We start from the raw sequence: 18,760 nt of genomic DNA, 5'->3' as shown, positions 1-18,760 counted from the left end.
GCGTGTGTCACTGAGGGCAGAATTTGAACGTTGTCCGTTCCATCGACGGAGAGCGGAACCAACGCTGTTAGGCCCGAAGGCCGTCCACGACGTTTCTGATCAAAAAGTAGATTCCATTAAACTGAAACGATATGCGAAGAAGTGGGAAATGCATACGAAACAATATCATTGCGGGTGGAGGGGATTGCGCGTCGATCGGAACTAAAAGAACGGTTTCGAAACAGAGCACCGTAATAGACGTCTGAACCCGATGGCGGAAAAAACTATTTAACAATGGAGTCGATGACCATGTGCACTATCACCGAAAGGAAGAGTCACCTTACCTCGTGATTAGTAAAGACTTCTTCGAAGAAAAACTACTTGCAAACATCCATGCCCAACATTAGATGGTAGAAGTATGCAAAGTATGTGCATCTACTGCACACATGCCTTGAACATAAGGTTTTCCAGAGGAGTTGATTTCTGACAATGGCCCTCAATTTACATCAAAGGAATTTGAGGTTTATCTGCAACAGTGTGGGATAAAACATAAAAGGACTGCGTTATATCATCCTCTGGAAAATAGATTGGTGGAAAGATTCAATCGCGTGGTAGGTGAAAATGTACAATTGTCACAGCAAAATGTCTTCAATTGGAAAGAAGAATCGAAGAAAAGTATGTGGAATTATAGAAAAACTCCCAATTCAACTGCAGAGGTGTCACCATTATTATTAAAGGGATATACACCATGTACCATAACAGTTCCTGCACGGATGAACAAACCGAGAACAAGTCCGATTGATATTGAAGGTTGCAAGAGAAAGTATGAAACAACAAAGTAGGTGTGCTGGGAATGATAAGATTTCAAAATGCTTCATGCCACCAGTGGGTGAGTCTGTGCATGTTAAAATAAACGTTTGATGCAAAAAAAGGGGAATCAAAATGGTCCACACCAAGGAAAGTACATGCTGAGGCAAATATGTTGTTATTTTGTGTCACCTATAAGATTCAAGGATTCTTTTTATAATTGCTACTAGCAGCCCGTCCCGACCTTGTCCGGGAGCAATCAGGCTTCTGGGAGCCCGCCCGCCCAGGCCCCCGCCTGCCCCGACATTGTCCGTGGGTTCCCCAGAGTAGCAGCCCGTCCTGACCTTGTCCGGGAGCAATCAGGCTTCAGAGCCCCCGACCGCCCCGGCCCCCGCCCGCCCCGACATTGTTCGTGGGTCCCCTGGAGCCTTACCTCAGCTGCCGCTCCTCCCCCGCGCTCCTGAGTTCACCGCTCTGCCGCTCCTCGCCGCTCCTCACTGCCCGTCACCTCCTGGCCGCCGCTCCTCACCGCTCCTCCCTGCCTGTCCGCCGCTCCTCCCCGCGCTCATGTCCGCCGCTCCTCCCCGCGCTCCTGATGTCAGCACGCACGTTGCGGCCGGCGCTACTTCCAAGGGACTACTTTTATTTTATCGTAAATTTTTTAAATAACGTATATTTTTTTATTTTATATAGCCTATGTCCATCTTCACACCCTGACAATTACAACAATGTATCGGGTGTTTGGATTGGCGCTGCGGTTCCCGATTTTACCCGCCTCAAAGGTTCAAAGTTCTCGCTTTATGATAGTAGTATAGATATTGGTTTCTGCATTTTTGTTTACTGTATGTGATCCAGTGTGTCCGTATTTGATGGTGGTGAAATTCACATGTTATGTATTTGTATTATTTGTTCAGACAGATGGGTGGGAAGATGTTATATTTCTTTTCTAATTAGTATTTTAGAAATTCTGTCCGTCCAGTGGGGGCGGAGAGGCTCAACTTGTAAAAAGTTTACAGATGTGCCTTTGTGGGCTGGTTTACTTTAATAAACATTATTTAGATGGGATGGAAGAGGATAAAGAGAGGACAGGGGGATGGGAGAGAGTACGGGGATGGGAGGAGAGAGGAAAAGAGGATGGGAGGAGAGAGAGGGAGGAGAAGGCAGGATAGAGAACAAGCACATGTGAAAGGCAGGCCAGGGGGAAGACAGAAGACATCCACAGGGGTAAAGAGCTCTCACCGGTGCCTCCACCCTGCTGGACCAGGATCTGCCCTCCACCGGCCCTGCCAGGGCCGCCCCCATAACTCAGGTTCCCAGACAGGGCCAGGAAGGCGGGGCCAGAGACATCACTCGGGGTGGTGGGCGTCAGGCTGGGGGGCACCCCGTGGGTGATGTGCAGGGGTAGGTGGTGATACTGGTGCGGCTGGAAATGCCCCACCTGGAAGGCGACCGAAGGGTTGCTGCCAGCTCCAGCGTGGGGGTAGTACTGGGGCCCCATCTTCACTCCGGGGGGCCCCAGTGGGTCCTGGTAGGAACAGGGAGGGGACAAGCTGAAAAGAGACAGCGGGAGGCAACTTTAGTTAGAGGACACACTGCCCTACAGACCCCCACACGGCACACACTGCCCTACTGAACCCCACACTGCCCTACAGTACCCCACACGGCACACACTGCCCTACAGAACCCCACACGGCACACACTGCCCTACAGAACCCCACACTGCCCTACAGTACCCCACACGGCACACACTGCCCTACAGAACCCCACACGGCACACACTGCCCTACAGAACCCCACACTGCCCTACAGTACCCCACACGGCAACACTGCCCTACAGAACCCCACATGGCACACACTGCCTTACAGAACCCCACACGGCACACACTGCCCTACAGAACCCCACACGGCACACACTGCCCTACAGAACCCCACACTGCCCTACAGTACCCCACACGGCATGCACTGCCCTACAGAACCCCACACGGCACACACTGCCCTACAGAACCCCACACTGCCCTACAGTACCCCACACGGCATGCACTGCCCTACAGAACCCCACACAGCACACACTGCCCTACAGAACCCCACACTGCCTTACAGTACCCCACACGGCATGCACTGCCCTACAGAACCCCACACGGCACACACTGCCCTACAGAACCCCACACTGCCTTACAGTACCCCACACGGCATGCACTGCCCTACAGAACCCCACACGGCACACACTGCCCTACAGTACCCCACACTGCATGCACTGCCCTACAGTACCCCACACTGCACGCACTGCCCTACAGTACCCCACACTGCCTTACAGTACCCCACATGGCACGCACTGCCCTACAGTACCCAACACTTCACACACTACCCTAGAGTACCCCACACTGCATGCACTGCCCTACAGAACCCCACACTGCACGCACTGCCCTACAGTACCCCACACTGCCCTACAGTACCCCACACGGCACGCACTGCCTTACAGTACCCCACACTTCACACACTACCCTAGAGTACCCCACACTGCATGCACTGTCCTACAGAACCCCACACTGCACGCACTGCCCTACAGTACCCCACACTGCCCTACAGTACCCCACACGGCACACACTGCCCTACAGTACCCCACACTTCACACACTACCCTAGAGTACCCCACACTGCATGCACTGCCCTACAGAACCCCACACTGCACGCACTGCCCTACAGTACCCCACACTGCCCTACAGTACCACACATTCATGCACTGTCCTACAGTACCCCACACTTCACACACTACCCTAGAGTACCCCACACTGCATGCACTGCCCTACAGAACCCACATTGCACGCACTGCCCTACAGTACCCCACACAGCCCTACAGTACCCCACACAGCACGCACTGCCCTACAGTACCCCACACTTCACACACTTATCTAGAGTACCCCACACTGCATGCACTACCCTACAGTACCCCACACTTCACACACTGCCCTACAGTACCCCACACTGCCCTACAGTACCACACATTCATGCACTGTCCTACAGTACCCCACACTTCACACACTGCCCTACAGTACCCCACACTGCCCTAGAGGACCACACACTGCCCTACAGTACCCCACACTGCATGCACTGCCCTACAGTACCCCACAATGCATGCACTGCCCTACAGTACCCCACACAGCATGCACCGCACACCAGTACCCCACACTGCATGCACTGCCCCACAGTACCCCACACAGCACACACTGCCCTACATTACTCCACACTGCCGTAGAGTACCCCACACTGCATGCACTGCCCTACAGTGCACTACACTTCACACATTGCCCTACAGTACCCCACACTGCATGCACTGCCCTACAGTACCCCACACTTCACACATTGCCCTACAGTACCCCACATTCATGCACTGTCCTACAGTACCCCACATTCATGCACTGTCCTACAGTACCCCACACTTCACACACTGCCCTACAGTACCCCACACAGCCCTAGAGGACCACACACTGCCCTACAGTACCCAACACTGCATGCACTGCTCTACAGTACCCCACACTGCATGCACCGCACTCCAGTACCCCACACTGCATGCACTGCCCTACAGTACCCCACACTGCATGCACTGCCCTACAGTACCCCACACTGCATGCACTGCCCTACAGTACCCCACACAGCATGCACTGCCCTACAGTATCCCAAACTGCACGCACTCCCCTCAAGTACCCCACACTTCACACACTGCCCTCAAGTACCCCACACTTCACACACTGCCCTCAAGTACCCCACACTGCATGCACTGCCCTCAAGTAACCCACACTGCACACCCTGCCCTACAGTACCCCACACTGCATGCACGGCTCTACAGTACCCCACACTGCATGCACCGCACTCCAGTACCCCACACTGCATGCACACTGCCCTCTAGTAACCCACACTGCACACACTGTCCTACAGTACCCCACACTTCACACACTGCCCTCAAGTACCCCACACTGCACGCACTGCCCTCAAGTAACCCACACTGCACACCCTGCCCTACAGTACGCCACACTGCAGGCACTGCCCTACAGTACCCCACACTGCCCCAATGTCCTACAGTACCCCACACTGCACACTCTGCCCTACAGTACCCCACACTTCCCCCACTTCCCTACAGTACCCCACACTGCATGCACTGCCCTACAGTACCCCACACTGCCCCCACTTCCCTACAGTACCCCACACTGCATGCACTGCCCTACAGTACCCCACACTGCATGCACTGCCCTCAAGTAACCCACACTTCACACACTACCCCCTCAAGTAACCCACACTGCACACCCTGCCCTACAGTACCCCACACTGCTCACCCTGCCCTACAGTACCCCACACTGCATCCACTACCCTACAGTACACCACACTGCATGCACTGCCCTACAGTACCCCACACTGCATGCACTGCTCTACAGTACCCCACACTGCATGCACCGCACTCCAGTACCCCACACTGCATGCACTGCCCTACAGTACCCCAAACTGCACACACTGCCCTCAAGTAACCCACACTGCACACATTGTCCCACAGTAACCCACACTTCACACACTGCCCTCAAGTACCCCACACTGCACGTACTGCCCTCAAGTAACCCACACTGCTCACCCTGCCCTACAGTACCCCACACTGCATCCACTACCCTACAGTATGCCACACTGCAGGCACTGCCCTACAGTACCCCACACTGCCCCACTGTCCTACAGTACCCGACACTGCACACTCTGCCCTACAGTACCCCACACTGCCCCCACTTCCCTACAGTACCCCACACTGCATGCACCGCACACCAGTACCCCACACTGCATGCACTGCCCTACAGTACCCCACACTGCATGCATTGCCCTACTGTACCCCACACACATCCACTGCCCTACAGTACCCCAAACTGCACACACTGCCCTCCAGTAACCCACACTTCACACACTGCCCTCAAGTACCCCGCACTTCACACACTGCCCTCCAGTAACCCACACTGCACGCACTGCCCTCAAGTAACCCACACTGCACACCCTGCCCTACAGTACCCCACACTGCACACCCTGCCCTACAGTACCCCACACAGCTCACCCTGCCCTACAGTACCCCACACTGCATCCACTACCCTACAGTACGCCACACTGCAGGCACTGCCCTACAGTACCCTACACTGCCCCACTGTCCTACAGTATCCCACACTGCACACTCTGTCCTACAGTACCCCACACTGCCCCCACTTCCCTACAGTACCCCACACTGCATGCACTGCCCTACAGTACCGCACACTGCACTCCTGCCCTTCAGTCCCACACCCTGCCCTCCTGCCCTCCAGCCCCACACCCTGCGCTCCTGCCCTCCCGTCCCACACCCTGCTTTCCTGCCCCCATCCCAAATCCTGCTCTCCTGCCCTCCCATCCTTGCACTCCTGCCCTCCAGCCCCACACCCTGCGCTCCTGCTCTCCAGTCCCACACCCTGTGCTCCTGCCCTCCCGTCCTTGCGCTCCCGCCCTCCAGTCCCACACCCTGTGCTCCTGCCCTCCCGTCCTTGCGCTCCTGCCCTCCCGTCCCACACCCTGAGCTCCTGCCCTCCAGTCCCACACCATGTGCTCCTGTCCTCCCGTCCTTGCGCTCCTGCCCTCCCCTCCCGCACCCTATGCTCCTGCCCTCCCGTCCCACACTCTGCCCTCCTGTCCATCACACTGGATTCTTCTGTCCTGTTTCCCGCTCTACCTCTTCTCCTGTCCTCCAGATTTCACACTCTCTCCTTTATGGGTGACATGAACTGGCTGCACCTGCCGGGCTACTGTCCTTTGTGCTGCCCTCTCCTGTCCTATTGCAGTTCTTAAGACCATCTGGCACTGAAGTGCCCCCCCCGCTGTGGAGTCGCCTGCCGTTCTCCACAGAACCAGCTCAGCCTTTGACACTGTGGGCTCGTGTATCGAAGAGCTGAAACCCAGCAGCGTGAAGGCCCGATCGCCGTCTGTGACACTACACTCATGTAGCCCCAAGTCTAGCTCTGAAGGCATGGCTCCTCCCTTCGACACTACACCCATGGAGCCCGGAGCATAAAGTACCCTTTGTGCTGCTGCGTGAACCAGCATCTCCCCTTTAGTGTGTTCACAAATGTATGAGGGAATTCCGCACGAGTTTTTCATGCCCTTGAACGAACGCGTCTTTAACATGCATTCGTTCTGCGTGCGTCGTTTTAATAATTTGCCTTAGGGGGGCGCTGGATATTGGAGTATTATAATTTACTATTCCAACTCCAGTCTGCGCTGCAGTAGGAAAGGTGTTGGTTTTTATTTTCATCACCACTCCACCATTGCGCCCCCGCTGCAGAACGACTGCTGCTAAAGATGCATTCGTCTCGGTGCCAGCGCTGTGAAGGCACTGCGTGGTTTCAGCTTTGTCCTAAAGGACGTTTCCCATGTTCATAAGGGGTGGTGGCGTGACAGCTGGGGAGAGTTGTATAGTCAACCCATCAACCAGAAAGACAGAGAAGGTAAGGACGTTCACCTAGCCATTAAAAGACCTTCACACACATTCTTCCATTCACCCCTCATACAATCTCTTGAGCTCCTAGAGTCCCTCACACAGGAACATCCTCTCTTCTAGACCCTCACCCTGTGCGTTACCCTTCTCCAGACCCTCACCCTGTGCTTCTCCCCTGCGGTCCCTCACATTATGTTTTCCTCTCCTCCGGACCCTTAGACTGTGCATTCCTCTCCTCCACATCCTCACACTGTGACACCCTCTCCTCCACACCCTCACACTCACATCCTCTCAAGTTCCTTCACTTGCATTCACATCCCCGGCCCCCCTCACTTTGCCTCCCTCTGATCCAGATCTTCCCTCACACTTTGCACTGATTTCCTTCGGTTCCTACCAATTAACTCAAGTTTGTCAGATTCTGGCTTTCTTCGATCCACCCCCTCACACTCTGACTCCTGTACTCAAGACGTGTCACAGTCACTCAGCTAGCCTCCTTGCCCCTCACAGTGCGTGGTCCTACCCTGATCCTGGGATGCTGTAGGAGAAGACCTCATTGGCAGGCCCATCCTGGGCAGGTGGCGTGCAAGTGCTCTCCGGTGTGTCCAGCATGAGTGGAATGATGTGATTGGTAGAACTGAAGGCCATGGCGAGTGGTAGGCTTGCTCGGCGGAGAGGTGGTGGGCTCTGGAAACTTGGTATGTTGCCCATTCGACCATGTTTTGGCGTCTGCTTCACCTCAGCAGGTGTCAAGGGGCCAGCCATTGAAGCTCCTAAGGCAAGAGAGAAGAGAGTTACACAATCAGAGCTAGAGAACAGAACCTGGCGAATGAAACATGCGCTTCTAGGGTCACCTGAGGGCCATGCTCCTGAGAGTTACACCAACAGAGCTAAAGAACAGAACATGGTGGATGAAGCATGGGCGCCTAGGATTACCTGAGCACCATGCTCCTGAGATTTACACAAAGTGAGCTAGAAAAGAGAACATGGTGGATGAAACATGCACTCCTAGGATCACCTGAGGGGGGGGAACATCCTTTACAACGATACTCTACCAACGCTGTACCTTTACAATGCAGATTTTACAACGAATTTCACTGTAGGGCGCTCTAGGAAAGGGAATAGTTTAATTTACTATCCAACACCTTCCCTACTATCCACGGGGACTGGAGTTGGAATAGTAAATTAAACTATTCACTATCCAGCGCCCCCAACGCAAGTCGTTGTAACGACTTGCGTTGTAAAACCTGCGTTGTAACGGTATGCGTGGTAATACCACGCGTTGTACCGTCATACATCCACCTGAGGGCCATGCTCGTGAGAGTTAACCAAGCAGAGCTATTGAACAGAACCTGGCGAATGAAACTTGCGCTCCTAGGATCACCTGAAGGCCATGCTCCTGAGATACACAAACAGAGCTAAAGAACAGAACATGGTGGATGAAACGAGCTCCTATGATCACCTGAAGGCCATGTTCCTGAGAGTTACACAGGCAGAGCTAGAGAACAGAACAAGGTGGATGAAACGAGCTCCTAGGATCACCTGAGGGCGATGCTCCTGAGTACTGGTGAGACGCAGTGCATTCAGCAAATTACTTTAAAAAGATGGTGCTCATGTGCAGGTGCATCATCCATGCCTAGGAGCTTCAAGGAGGCTACTGTGTGCTTGATGTCGGAAAGTGTTCTGCATGTACAGGAGTACATCAGACACACAAGGATGTCCCCAGACTGTAACACGGAGCAAGGAAGGGACCCAGAGTGCACAGGATACCAAGGGATCCCACCTGTCCATGTTAGGGAGAATAGAGGAAAATGGCTCTGCACTACACAAATAGAGTATACAAACATACATGCATAAGGAGTATTTGGAAGCTCTTGTATATATATGAGATGCCCAACAACAGCATCTGTATGCACCACGGAGGAAACTGTGTGCACACGGGATATCCAAAGAGGACTTCTGTATGTTCCAAAGGAGCATGGGAGAGAAACTGTGTACACAAGATACCCAATGAGAGCACCTGTATGTACCTGATGTGCAAGGACTAAGCTGTGTGTGTACAGAATAGGCAAGAGCAGCACTCTATGTACACAGGAGCACGCAAGAGACTGTGTGCACAGGTTCAATATTGTTATTAGAGGGTGCTACATACAGGGGATATAGGAGCATAGGAGCACACCAGTGGGTGTACATCACTGGGCTATTTAATTGCCACAACAAGTGGTGCTTGTGTGCACAGGGACACAGAGGAAACCCCACACATACAGAAGCCACCTGTCCATGATTGCGGCCACAGTTTTCTCAGTATAGGGCTTACTCACCAACTTGGAGGTGTGGTGTGGCACTGGCAGGCGCACAGACTTCACTAAGCATGTTCTTCCCGTAGACTCCAGGTTGTGAAGTCGCCCTCAGGAAGGCGGGCTGGTGGCCAGGCAAGGCGCCTGGGTGTGCAGATAACAGCTCCACCCTGTGAAGACAGATCAGACTCTGGCAAATGGCTCAGACTTCATCCAGAACTTACATAAGGCTACAGCAGTTCCATGCAGGAAACAAAGCAAAGGTATTGAAAACAATATGTTTTAGGAGCACCCCATGACACCAAACAGACTAATATTAGAGAGTTCTTCTAATCCGCCTCTTTGGATAATGAAACAAACAACAAGGGGACGGATTGAAGGCTTGAGTTCAACTCGGCCACTGGCGAGCTCTCAGAGATGCATTCCAGTCCATCGTTTTTCACACAGCGTACCACTCTAGACAGAGGTCCAGATTATGCAAATCACTACTGACCCTGCTCCGAATGGGAACAGTCCATTTACGACTACCCGGTGAGGCTCCCTCTAAAAGGGAACAGAAACAACATGAGTCCAATGTTGGCCCTGTTTAATGCAGCCACAGTAGTTAACTTCAAAGTACCCCTAAATATATGAGCCTCCCGCTCCGCTTTCGAAGAGGCGCTGATAACAGTCTGAGAGAGCAGAACATGGGTTTGTAAGAGCATATCGGTTTATCTGATGTGAGCCATGTTCCTTTTGGTGGGGTTTTATCAGTTTTTATAATTTTAAACCAAAAATAAGAAAGCCTTTTTCCATCTGAGCATCCAGGATCTCTACAACATCCCCGTCTCCATGGGGACTGCCTCAAAGCTCCTCCAGTTTAGGAAAGAGTTGAAGACTCCCCTCTTTACAGCGCACCACATCACGATGCATTAATGGTCCACAACTGAGCTTTCGCTCCTGTTCCTCGCTGACTTCATGCTCGACTTTGACTACGTACAGCATTCTGTTTCCTTTGGGCTAGATTCACGCTACAGAAATAATATATACATCAGCCCTCAACAAAATTATAACTACACTGGCGTAACTAGCATAATTATGGTACTTTTGTGCATTGCCATTACGCCACATTGTGTAATTTCGGAGCAAACGTTTGGGTAATTTCTGAAGACCAGCAGCATTTTAAGTAGATTTCTTTACCCACGTGGACTGTTCAGGTATATTTTGAGCAAGAAAATACAAATCAAAAGAGAGCAGAAGTGATTTGAACGTGACCGTCAGTTTCTTTGATGTGGGCAGTCAACAAACATTTCAGGTATATTTTAAACCAAAGTGTAATGTTCGGGTTATTTTTTAGCACAAAACTACAAATCCAAAAGCAAGCTTCAGAGTTTTGATTGCGAGTGACTGGAAATCAATTCAAATTAAATTTTCAAGTTGACATTTCACACAAATGGACCTTTCAAGTAATTTTGTTAGTGCAAGATGCACTTTGTGTAATTCCGCATAATTTAATTTAATTTTGCTCTAATTTTGCATAGTTATGCTACAGCAAATTAAGCATGTTTGTGCACTCCTAACATACACACATACATGGTATATTATATTACACAGTTTTTGTAAGGTGCTGTGCTCACCAATTCCTTATACTTTTGGTCTCAGAGGGTAGACCCCGATTTAAGACTTGCTGGTTTTGCAAACAGAAGTCCTCCGTGGAGGTGTGTCGATTCATCTTCCTCTTGCTTGCATTGGTGAAAAGATGTAGATATATACATTGAGGATTTTTCCTAAGGAGGTGCTCCGGTTGGAGACCATGTGCCCTTCCATCTAACCTATGGGTGTGTTGACCATGGAGTAGTCAGCGTCAGCTCAGTGATCCGTCATCGTGAAGTCCCAGCGGCCTTGATATGGACGAGAGGTCTTGCACTCCTTGGTAAGATCTACATGGTGTTCGTTATATGGTGCTCGCGACTCCTTGATAACTTGCCTGGGCGTATTTTCCAGAACTCAATTCTATTGATGCCTAATCTTTGTGTTTTGTGGCCCATTGGTCCTCATCTCTCCTGGCTCTCTTCTGTTCTTGAGTACCATGTCTCAGTGTCCTGCCTGACAGATCTCCTGTCCTCCTGTGTCTGTGAGCCAGAACCGCACTGTCCCTGGGTCCCCGTTGTCTGTGTGCCACCCCTTTACCTATAATTCTGTTCCCAAGATTGTCCGTCTCTGTCAGGGAGGCTTCCTGATGTCACTAGAAGTGTCCTCAGGTATCCCATGAGGGTTTGAATGTGATGGAGAGAAGTCACCTGCCCATGAGATTCACGTAGGGATTCAGGGTTGAGGTCATTTTATCCAAGTGAAGAACATATAATGAAGGCTGTCTTGGTTTTGGTGACAAGAAGAAGAATACTTCTGTTGAACAGTTAACTTGAAGAAAGCTTTTCAGCCAATAAACACGCTCAACGTTCAGCAGAGAGGTGCTGAAAACTCTAAGCTAAACGCGCTGCCATCTTCTTCCAAGTGACTGAAACGTTTCCTGGCAGTTCCTTCAATGCTTTGGCTTTTTTGACCTACAATATGACGAGGCCGACCCATGGTCTCCACCACAAGGAGGGTCAGTGCCAAACCCACCAGAGAAGCATGCGGATACGGACACCGCACAGAGGGTCATTGTCAGGGGTCTGTAGAGAATGCCACGGGTCACAGCACCGACCTGTGTTAGTCCGTTTCTTCCAGATATCTCAAAGCAGATCCTAAAGCCCTTGACCCGCGGAGGGGTGGACTGTTATTGAGGTTTCAACCTCACCTGTGGGAAGAACACTTCCGGCCTCTGGCACACTGGGTAACTCTCACTCCTCAGCTTCCCCGCAGCTGTGGGAGGGTATAACAAGAGGGCGCACTCCGGATAGAGTCTGTGGGGCCCAAGAGGAGTCTCCTTGCTAATGAGATTATGAGGCAGAACTAGCGGGGTAACGGTACCCCCACAGACGTGGTCGAGGCAATAGGGGTGTCAGCCTTGCAGACCACAGACCTGGGTTCTGTAGCGGGTCTCTCCTACGTGCAGGTAGTCTTGCACTCAATCAATCAATCAATCAATCGATCGATCGATCAGTAGATAAGTAGAGCGCTTCTTGTCACCCGTGAGAGGTCCAGGGGCTGACAGGGTCCTGTTGATTAGCCGAATAGCTCGGGCTTCATGGACATTCAGACCTCTGAAGAGATGGGGAGGTCCGGAGAGGAAAGCAGTAACTTGTTCCATGTCTATGGATGAATGAATGAGAAGTATTTATAAAGTGCACAGCTACTCAGAAAGAGTGTCCCGACGTTAGAGAACCTCAAAACTAGCCTGCTGCTGTCCTTAAAGGGTGGGGGAGCTTAAGGTTTTAAGCATCTTCCTAAAGGTAAGTAAGTCCGTCAACTGAGTATCACCAGCAGCAGGTTCCAGGCGCGAGCAACCTGCACTTGGAAAGATCGACCTCCGGTACGGGCGAGGCATATCTTGGGGACAGCAGCCAGATGCAGTGAAGATGACCTCAAGGTTTAGCAGGGGGCGTGGTGTATGACTCTCCTTCTGTGGTCATGTGCGCCATTGCCCTGCAGTGCCTTAAAGGCCAGTACAAGGCTTTCAGATGAGGTGAGATCTGGGTTGTAGGTTTAAGCAGGAGGACCGCCCGGGCGGCCGCATTCTGGACCACCTGCAATCTATTCACAGGTATTCCGGGAGGCCCAAATATAGGACATTAATATAGTCTACACTGCTAGGTCGGAGAAGGAGCAAACTCTGCATCTGCTGCGTCGGATGCAGAGTGGTGAGGGTTAGAGAAAGGGGTGTTGAGCTGGGGTGTCTGGTGGGCTGATGGAAGTTCAGGCGGTGGTTCTGGTCAACGGGTCTGCAGTTGTGTAGGGCCTTGGGTGCATGGGTCAGGAGCTTGAACGGGCATCTTTTCTATCCTGGGAACCAGTGAAGTTCCAAGAGGTACGGGGTGATGTGGGTTCCTCTAGGGAGACTTAGGACGAGTCTGGCTGTGGCGTTCTGATTGGTCTATAGTCATCGGAGGAGGAGAGCAGCAATCCCTGCATACAGAGCGTTGCCGTAGTCCAGTCGGCTGGAGATGAGGGCCTGGGTGATGGTGTGCCTTGAGCTTTGGAGTAGCCAATTGAATATCTTACATGGCATGCGGAGGATAAAGAAGAGGGAGGAAGAGATGGAGAAGAGGGAGGAAGAGATGGAGTGGACCCAAGACATCATGGTTAGCTTGCTGTCCAGAATAATGCCTCGGTTTCTAGCGTGGGGGTAGGAGGAGGTCTGAGTTCTGAGGGCCACCAGGATGCATCCTATGGGAAGCTATTCTTTCCAAAAATCAATGCCTCCGTCTTGTCCGTACTGAGCTTCTGGCAGTTGTCTTTCATCCAGTTGCTGACACCTCTCATGCAGTTGTAGAAGTTGGTCTTGGTGCTGGAGGTGTCTTCAGAGAGGATGAGTTGTGTGTCATCAGCATAGGATATGACGGTGAGTGTGTGGGATTTGGCGATGCTGGCCAGAGGTGTGATATAAGTGTTGAAGAGGGTGGGGCTGAGCATTGATGAATACACCGGGGTACGGATGCCTTTCTTCCTAAAGCCATACAAGCCGCTTCCAATATCCTCACGTGGCTTGTGAGTCTGAAGGGATTTGAATGTGCAAACACAACATCCACAAACTCACGACAAATGAAGTGTGGTGCCACCACAGACAGGGGCGAGAACAAAATAACAAAATCGTCCTACTGACACCAAATAAAACAAGGAAGTCTCAGAGCGAATAGACCTGAACCGGGCCCTCCAGTGATGACACGACATTAACACCAGCACTTATCATAAAGCAAACTTGAATCACGAAGAGCCAAGCTTGACAGCAAAGATCACCCCAATACTGGAGACAAGAAACCACCACCGCCTCTCACTGATGAATATAACCTAGAACTTTCATCAAGTCAGAGAACCAGATCAATGCCAACCTGAGGAGGAGAAGAACCCACCAGAGGTGGCCACACAAACAAGGAAGCAAAGTCAACCTGAGGAGGAGAAGAACCCACCAGAGGTGGCCACACAAACAAGGAAGCAAAGTCAACCTGAGGAGGAGAAGAACCCACCAGAGGTGGCCACACAAACAAGGAAGCAAAGTCAACCTGAGGAGGAGAAGAACCCACCAGAGGTGGCCACACAAACAAGGAAGCAAAGCCAACCTGAGGAGGAGAAGAACCCACCAGAGGTGGCCACACAAACAAGGAAGCAAAGCCAACCTGAGGAGGAGAAGAACCCACCAGAGGTGGCCACACAAACAAGGAAGCAAAGCCAACCTGAGGAGGAGAAGAACCCACCAGAGGTGGCCACACAAACAAGGAAGCAAAGCCAACCTGAGGAGGAGAAGAACCCACCAGAGGTGGCCACACAAACAAGGAAGCAAAGCCAACCTGCTCCCCTCATCACAGTCAACACCAAGGCACCGCTCTCAGACAGGAGACAAGTGAGGAAGGACACGCACAACAGCAAACTGAGCACAGCAGCTGTGTCCATGTGGAAACAACTAACTGGAAGGAGACAAGAGTCAGGAGCAGAAATCCGTTGTCGTGTAAAGATGTGCTGAGGTTTCAAACGCACCCATCACCAAGCGAGATAGACTACATCACCTCCACACCGAGCAGAAGGTTGATACTATTAAAGGCACAGACACACAAGGGCATGCACACCTAGGCACCTCCATGGGGAGGGGACGTTTGATCCCATTGAACACAAACGAACATGCACACTTATGCCTGCACACTTAGGGACCTCCATGGGCAGGTGGCGTTTGATTCCGGTGTATACAGAAGCACAGATGTGCCTCCACACTTAGATGCCTCTATGGGGAGGTGAAATCTGATCCAGTTAAACACACAGATGCACACACACTCAGAAGGATGCACACTCAGGCACCTCCATGGGCAGGCGAAGTCTGATACCGTGGAACACACAGATGCACATGTACACAAGTGCTTGCACATTTAGACACATCCATATAAAGATGACGTTTGATCACATTGAACACAGACACGCATGCACACATATGCCCGCACACTTAGGCACCTCCATGGGGAGGTGAAGTTTCATGCCACTAATCACACAGATGCGCACACAGACTTGGGCAGTTTTATTGGGCAGGTGACATCGGATCCCACTGCAAACACAGACGCACACCGGTGCCTGCACACTTAGAAACCTCCTTGGGCAGAGCAGGCATTTGACACATCTGGATCTGAACAGTGGCACCTACTCTTTGCCATCGCAGCTGCTGTAGGGGACTGGAAGTTGCCCAAAGGCGCCCGGTGCAGATGTCACGGACAGTGTCGCTGATGCCACTGGGCATTTCTTGCTCCCCTTTGGGTACTGCTTCTCCACCTTGCGCCACTTAGCCCGGCGGTTCTGAAACCACACCTACAGAGGGGAGAGAAAAGGCATCTGAGTGCGAGAGACTGGCTTGACTCAAGCTGGAAGAGGTGAGGAATAAACCGCTCCCACCACGCATCCCCATGCACACAGCGGGACCCTTCACCGGCTGGCACTGACCTCGCCATTGCAACATCAAATCTGGGGCACCAAAGCCCCCCTCCCCCCCCCCATCTCCCCCTCCCCACCCACCGACAAGAAACAGCTCCACGGCCTTCTCATCAACGCCCGCTCTCTCCACAAACATGCCAGCAAAATCTGGGGCACCATGCCCTCTCCCACGCCAAACCTAGTCTTCTGAAGCCGGCACCAGCACCCGTCATCGCTGCCGCCGTTTCCAGCGGATACAAAATAATACACCGCACCAACAAACATGAAAAGCACATCCACCACGGACGCCCCCACTCCCATCACCTCGATATTCAGATCAAGGCTAACAGCAAAACCACACTAAGAGGCACGCTCACCTACCGACCCCCCGGATCCCACCCTGCCTTCTGCAAGGACATTGCAGATTCCCCTCCTCACTAGCTATCCAAGCCAAAGACTTCCTCCTCCTAGGGGACCTCAACTTCCAACTGAAAGAATCCTCTGAATCCAACACCACCAACCTCCTCAAGATCCTTGAGAAGTTCTTACTCGCCCAACTGGTAACCGACCCCACACACACCACCGGACACACACTGGACCCCATTTCTCTGTCAGCAGCAAAATCACCTACAGCCACACCAGCAAAATCACCTGCTCCGACCACTCTATACTACACTTCTTTGTCGCCTCCACCACCAAGCCCACAACCAACCTCTCCAGCACCGGCACCGAAGCTGGAGCGAGGTATAAGAGGATCTCTGGACACACACCCTTCACACACAACTAGCTCCCCTCTCCAACAACCCTGACAAAGCTGTCAAAAACTTCAATACCTAGATCACCCACTGTTCTGAAAAAGCTACCCCCCTCAAAGTCTCCATACCCTAAAAATCTCTGCACCGAGCCAATTGGTTCACAGATGAACTCCTCAACACCAAATAAAACTGCAAGAAACTGAAAAGGACCTGGTGTGTCAACAAGACCCCCCCCCACCCTCCCCAAACAGGGAAAATCTCAAAAGAGCACTAAAGCAATACCACTCCCAACTAAATAACGCCAAGAATGAGGCCCTCAAAACCAGCTCCAATCACAACAAGGAACTCTTTGGCATCGCCAGGGAGTTCACCAACCCAACAGCACCTCTCAGGACCTCTGGGGCTCCCTCCCTGAGTTCTGCTACAACAAAATTGCAACAATGACAAGCACTTTGCCCCCAACCTCCCTTTGATACCCTCAGCAATCTTTACATCATTAAAGGCAACACCCCAGCCACCATCTCAATCTGGGAACCCCTCCCCACGTCGTCCACAGCCACTCTCAGGAGCTCCATCCACTCTGGAGCTCCAAGGGACCCCTGCCCTCACCACATGCTAAATGTGTGTGTCTTTTAAAGCCCACTGCTACCCGGAGGCGTCCTGGCGCTATAGACCGCTGGGGAACCCGTCCTGGCTTTCCCTGTGAGATGTTCCCTCCTGGGTATCTCGAAGGCGAAACCAGGCATCCCCGGCGTTTGTGAGGGGCCATTGTGGAGATGAGGCAAGCTAATGCCCAGAGTTGCCGAGTGTAATCCCTGGTTAGAGTAGGCACCGAGGCGAGAATTATTGAGTCCGCTGACCCTGGTTCACGACCCTGCCGCGTCGGGGATTGAACCCTGGTCCCGGGCCGTCCTCTGCTTCCGGGTCTGCCGCCTCTGACCAGTGAGCCACAGCACTTTGCTAACAAAGGAACCAGCTCCATCAGCGAAGAGCTCACCCCCATCCTGAACACCTCCATCACCCCTGCCTACCTCCCCACCGCATAGAAGCAGGCAGAAGTCAAACCTCTTCTAAAATAAGATTAATCCGGACAATGGTTTTGAATTTAGGTATAAAGGCATCACATAGAATAACCGCACAGAATATCTTGAAAAAACCAAATATTTAACGGTGCTGAAAGGTGAGGAGAAAGACCCAACTCCCCAGGACAGGCCTCAGCCCTCAAGAACATATAACACTCCTTAGCACACGTATATCAATTTTCAGAGTAACACAGGTATGCAACGTGTTTAACCTCTTGGCTGCTAAGGCAATATTTTACTTCTCATCTAATTTCCATTGAAATCAATCAAAAGTGCATGACGAGTTACCCTTGTCATTAGCAGCCAAGAGGTTAAGTCAGTGCAAACATAAATAATAAGCATGAAAATATTCTTCTTTGTTTCTCTACAGCCAACATGCGTTTCGTCGCAACCGGGAGGTCGTCCCACGACTTTCTCAAGGCTATCAAGAGCTGTTTTTCTATGTGATGATATTTCCAAGCCACAATAGGTTTTCTGTGTGGTGGCGTCAATGTTCCAAATTATTTTACTTGTATCTATTTCTTCGAGTCCAAAACTCTTTTCAGTGCCTGCTCCAATAATGAAAATATCCTCTGCGATGCCACTGCGTAATTAAGATGCCGAGTACGCTCCTCGACAGGAAAAAGCCTTGAGAACGTCACAGGACAACCTCCCTGTTACGACGAAACAAGTGTTGGCTGTAGAGAAAAATTTTGGGAAGATTTACACACATCAAATGAACAACAAAGAAAACGAAGAATATTTACATGCTTATTATTTAGGTTTGAACTGACTGAAACACGTTGCATACCTGTGTTACTCTGAAAATTGATATACGTGTGCTAAGGAGTGCTATA

The 18,760-nt window shown here is 51.6% G+C and overlaps 1 protein-coding gene across 1 annotated transcript in view; it reads right to left on the bottom strand.

Moving 5' to 3' along the window:
- Positions 1-18,760, bottom strand: part of NOBOX (NOBOX oogenesis homeobox) — a 215,408-nt gene that overhangs the window by 35,928 nt on the left and 160,720 nt on the right. The window contains exons 4-7 of the mRNA XM_086949011.1: positions 15,825-15,985; positions 9,584-9,729; positions 7,786-8,035; positions 2,026-2,336 (exon numbers count right to left, since the gene is read on the bottom strand). Of these exons, the coding sequence (XP_086805137.1) occupies positions 2,026-2,336; positions 7,786-8,035; positions 9,584-9,729; positions 15,825-15,985 (868 nt within the window). The remainder of the gene's footprint in view (positions 1-2,025; positions 2,337-7,785; positions 8,036-9,583; positions 9,730-15,824; positions 15,986-18,760) is intronic.

This window comes from Lissotriton vulgaris, unplaced genomic scaffold (assembly GCF_964263255.1).
Source record: "Lissotriton vulgaris unplaced genomic scaffold, aLisVul1.2 SCAFFOLD_352, whole genome shotgun sequence".
Taxonomy (NCBI): domain Eukaryota; kingdom Metazoa; phylum Chordata; class Amphibia; order Caudata; family Salamandridae; genus Lissotriton; species Lissotriton vulgaris.
The sequence above is the reverse complement of the archived record's forward strand: the minus strand, read 5'-3'. Positions and strand labels throughout refer to the sequence as shown.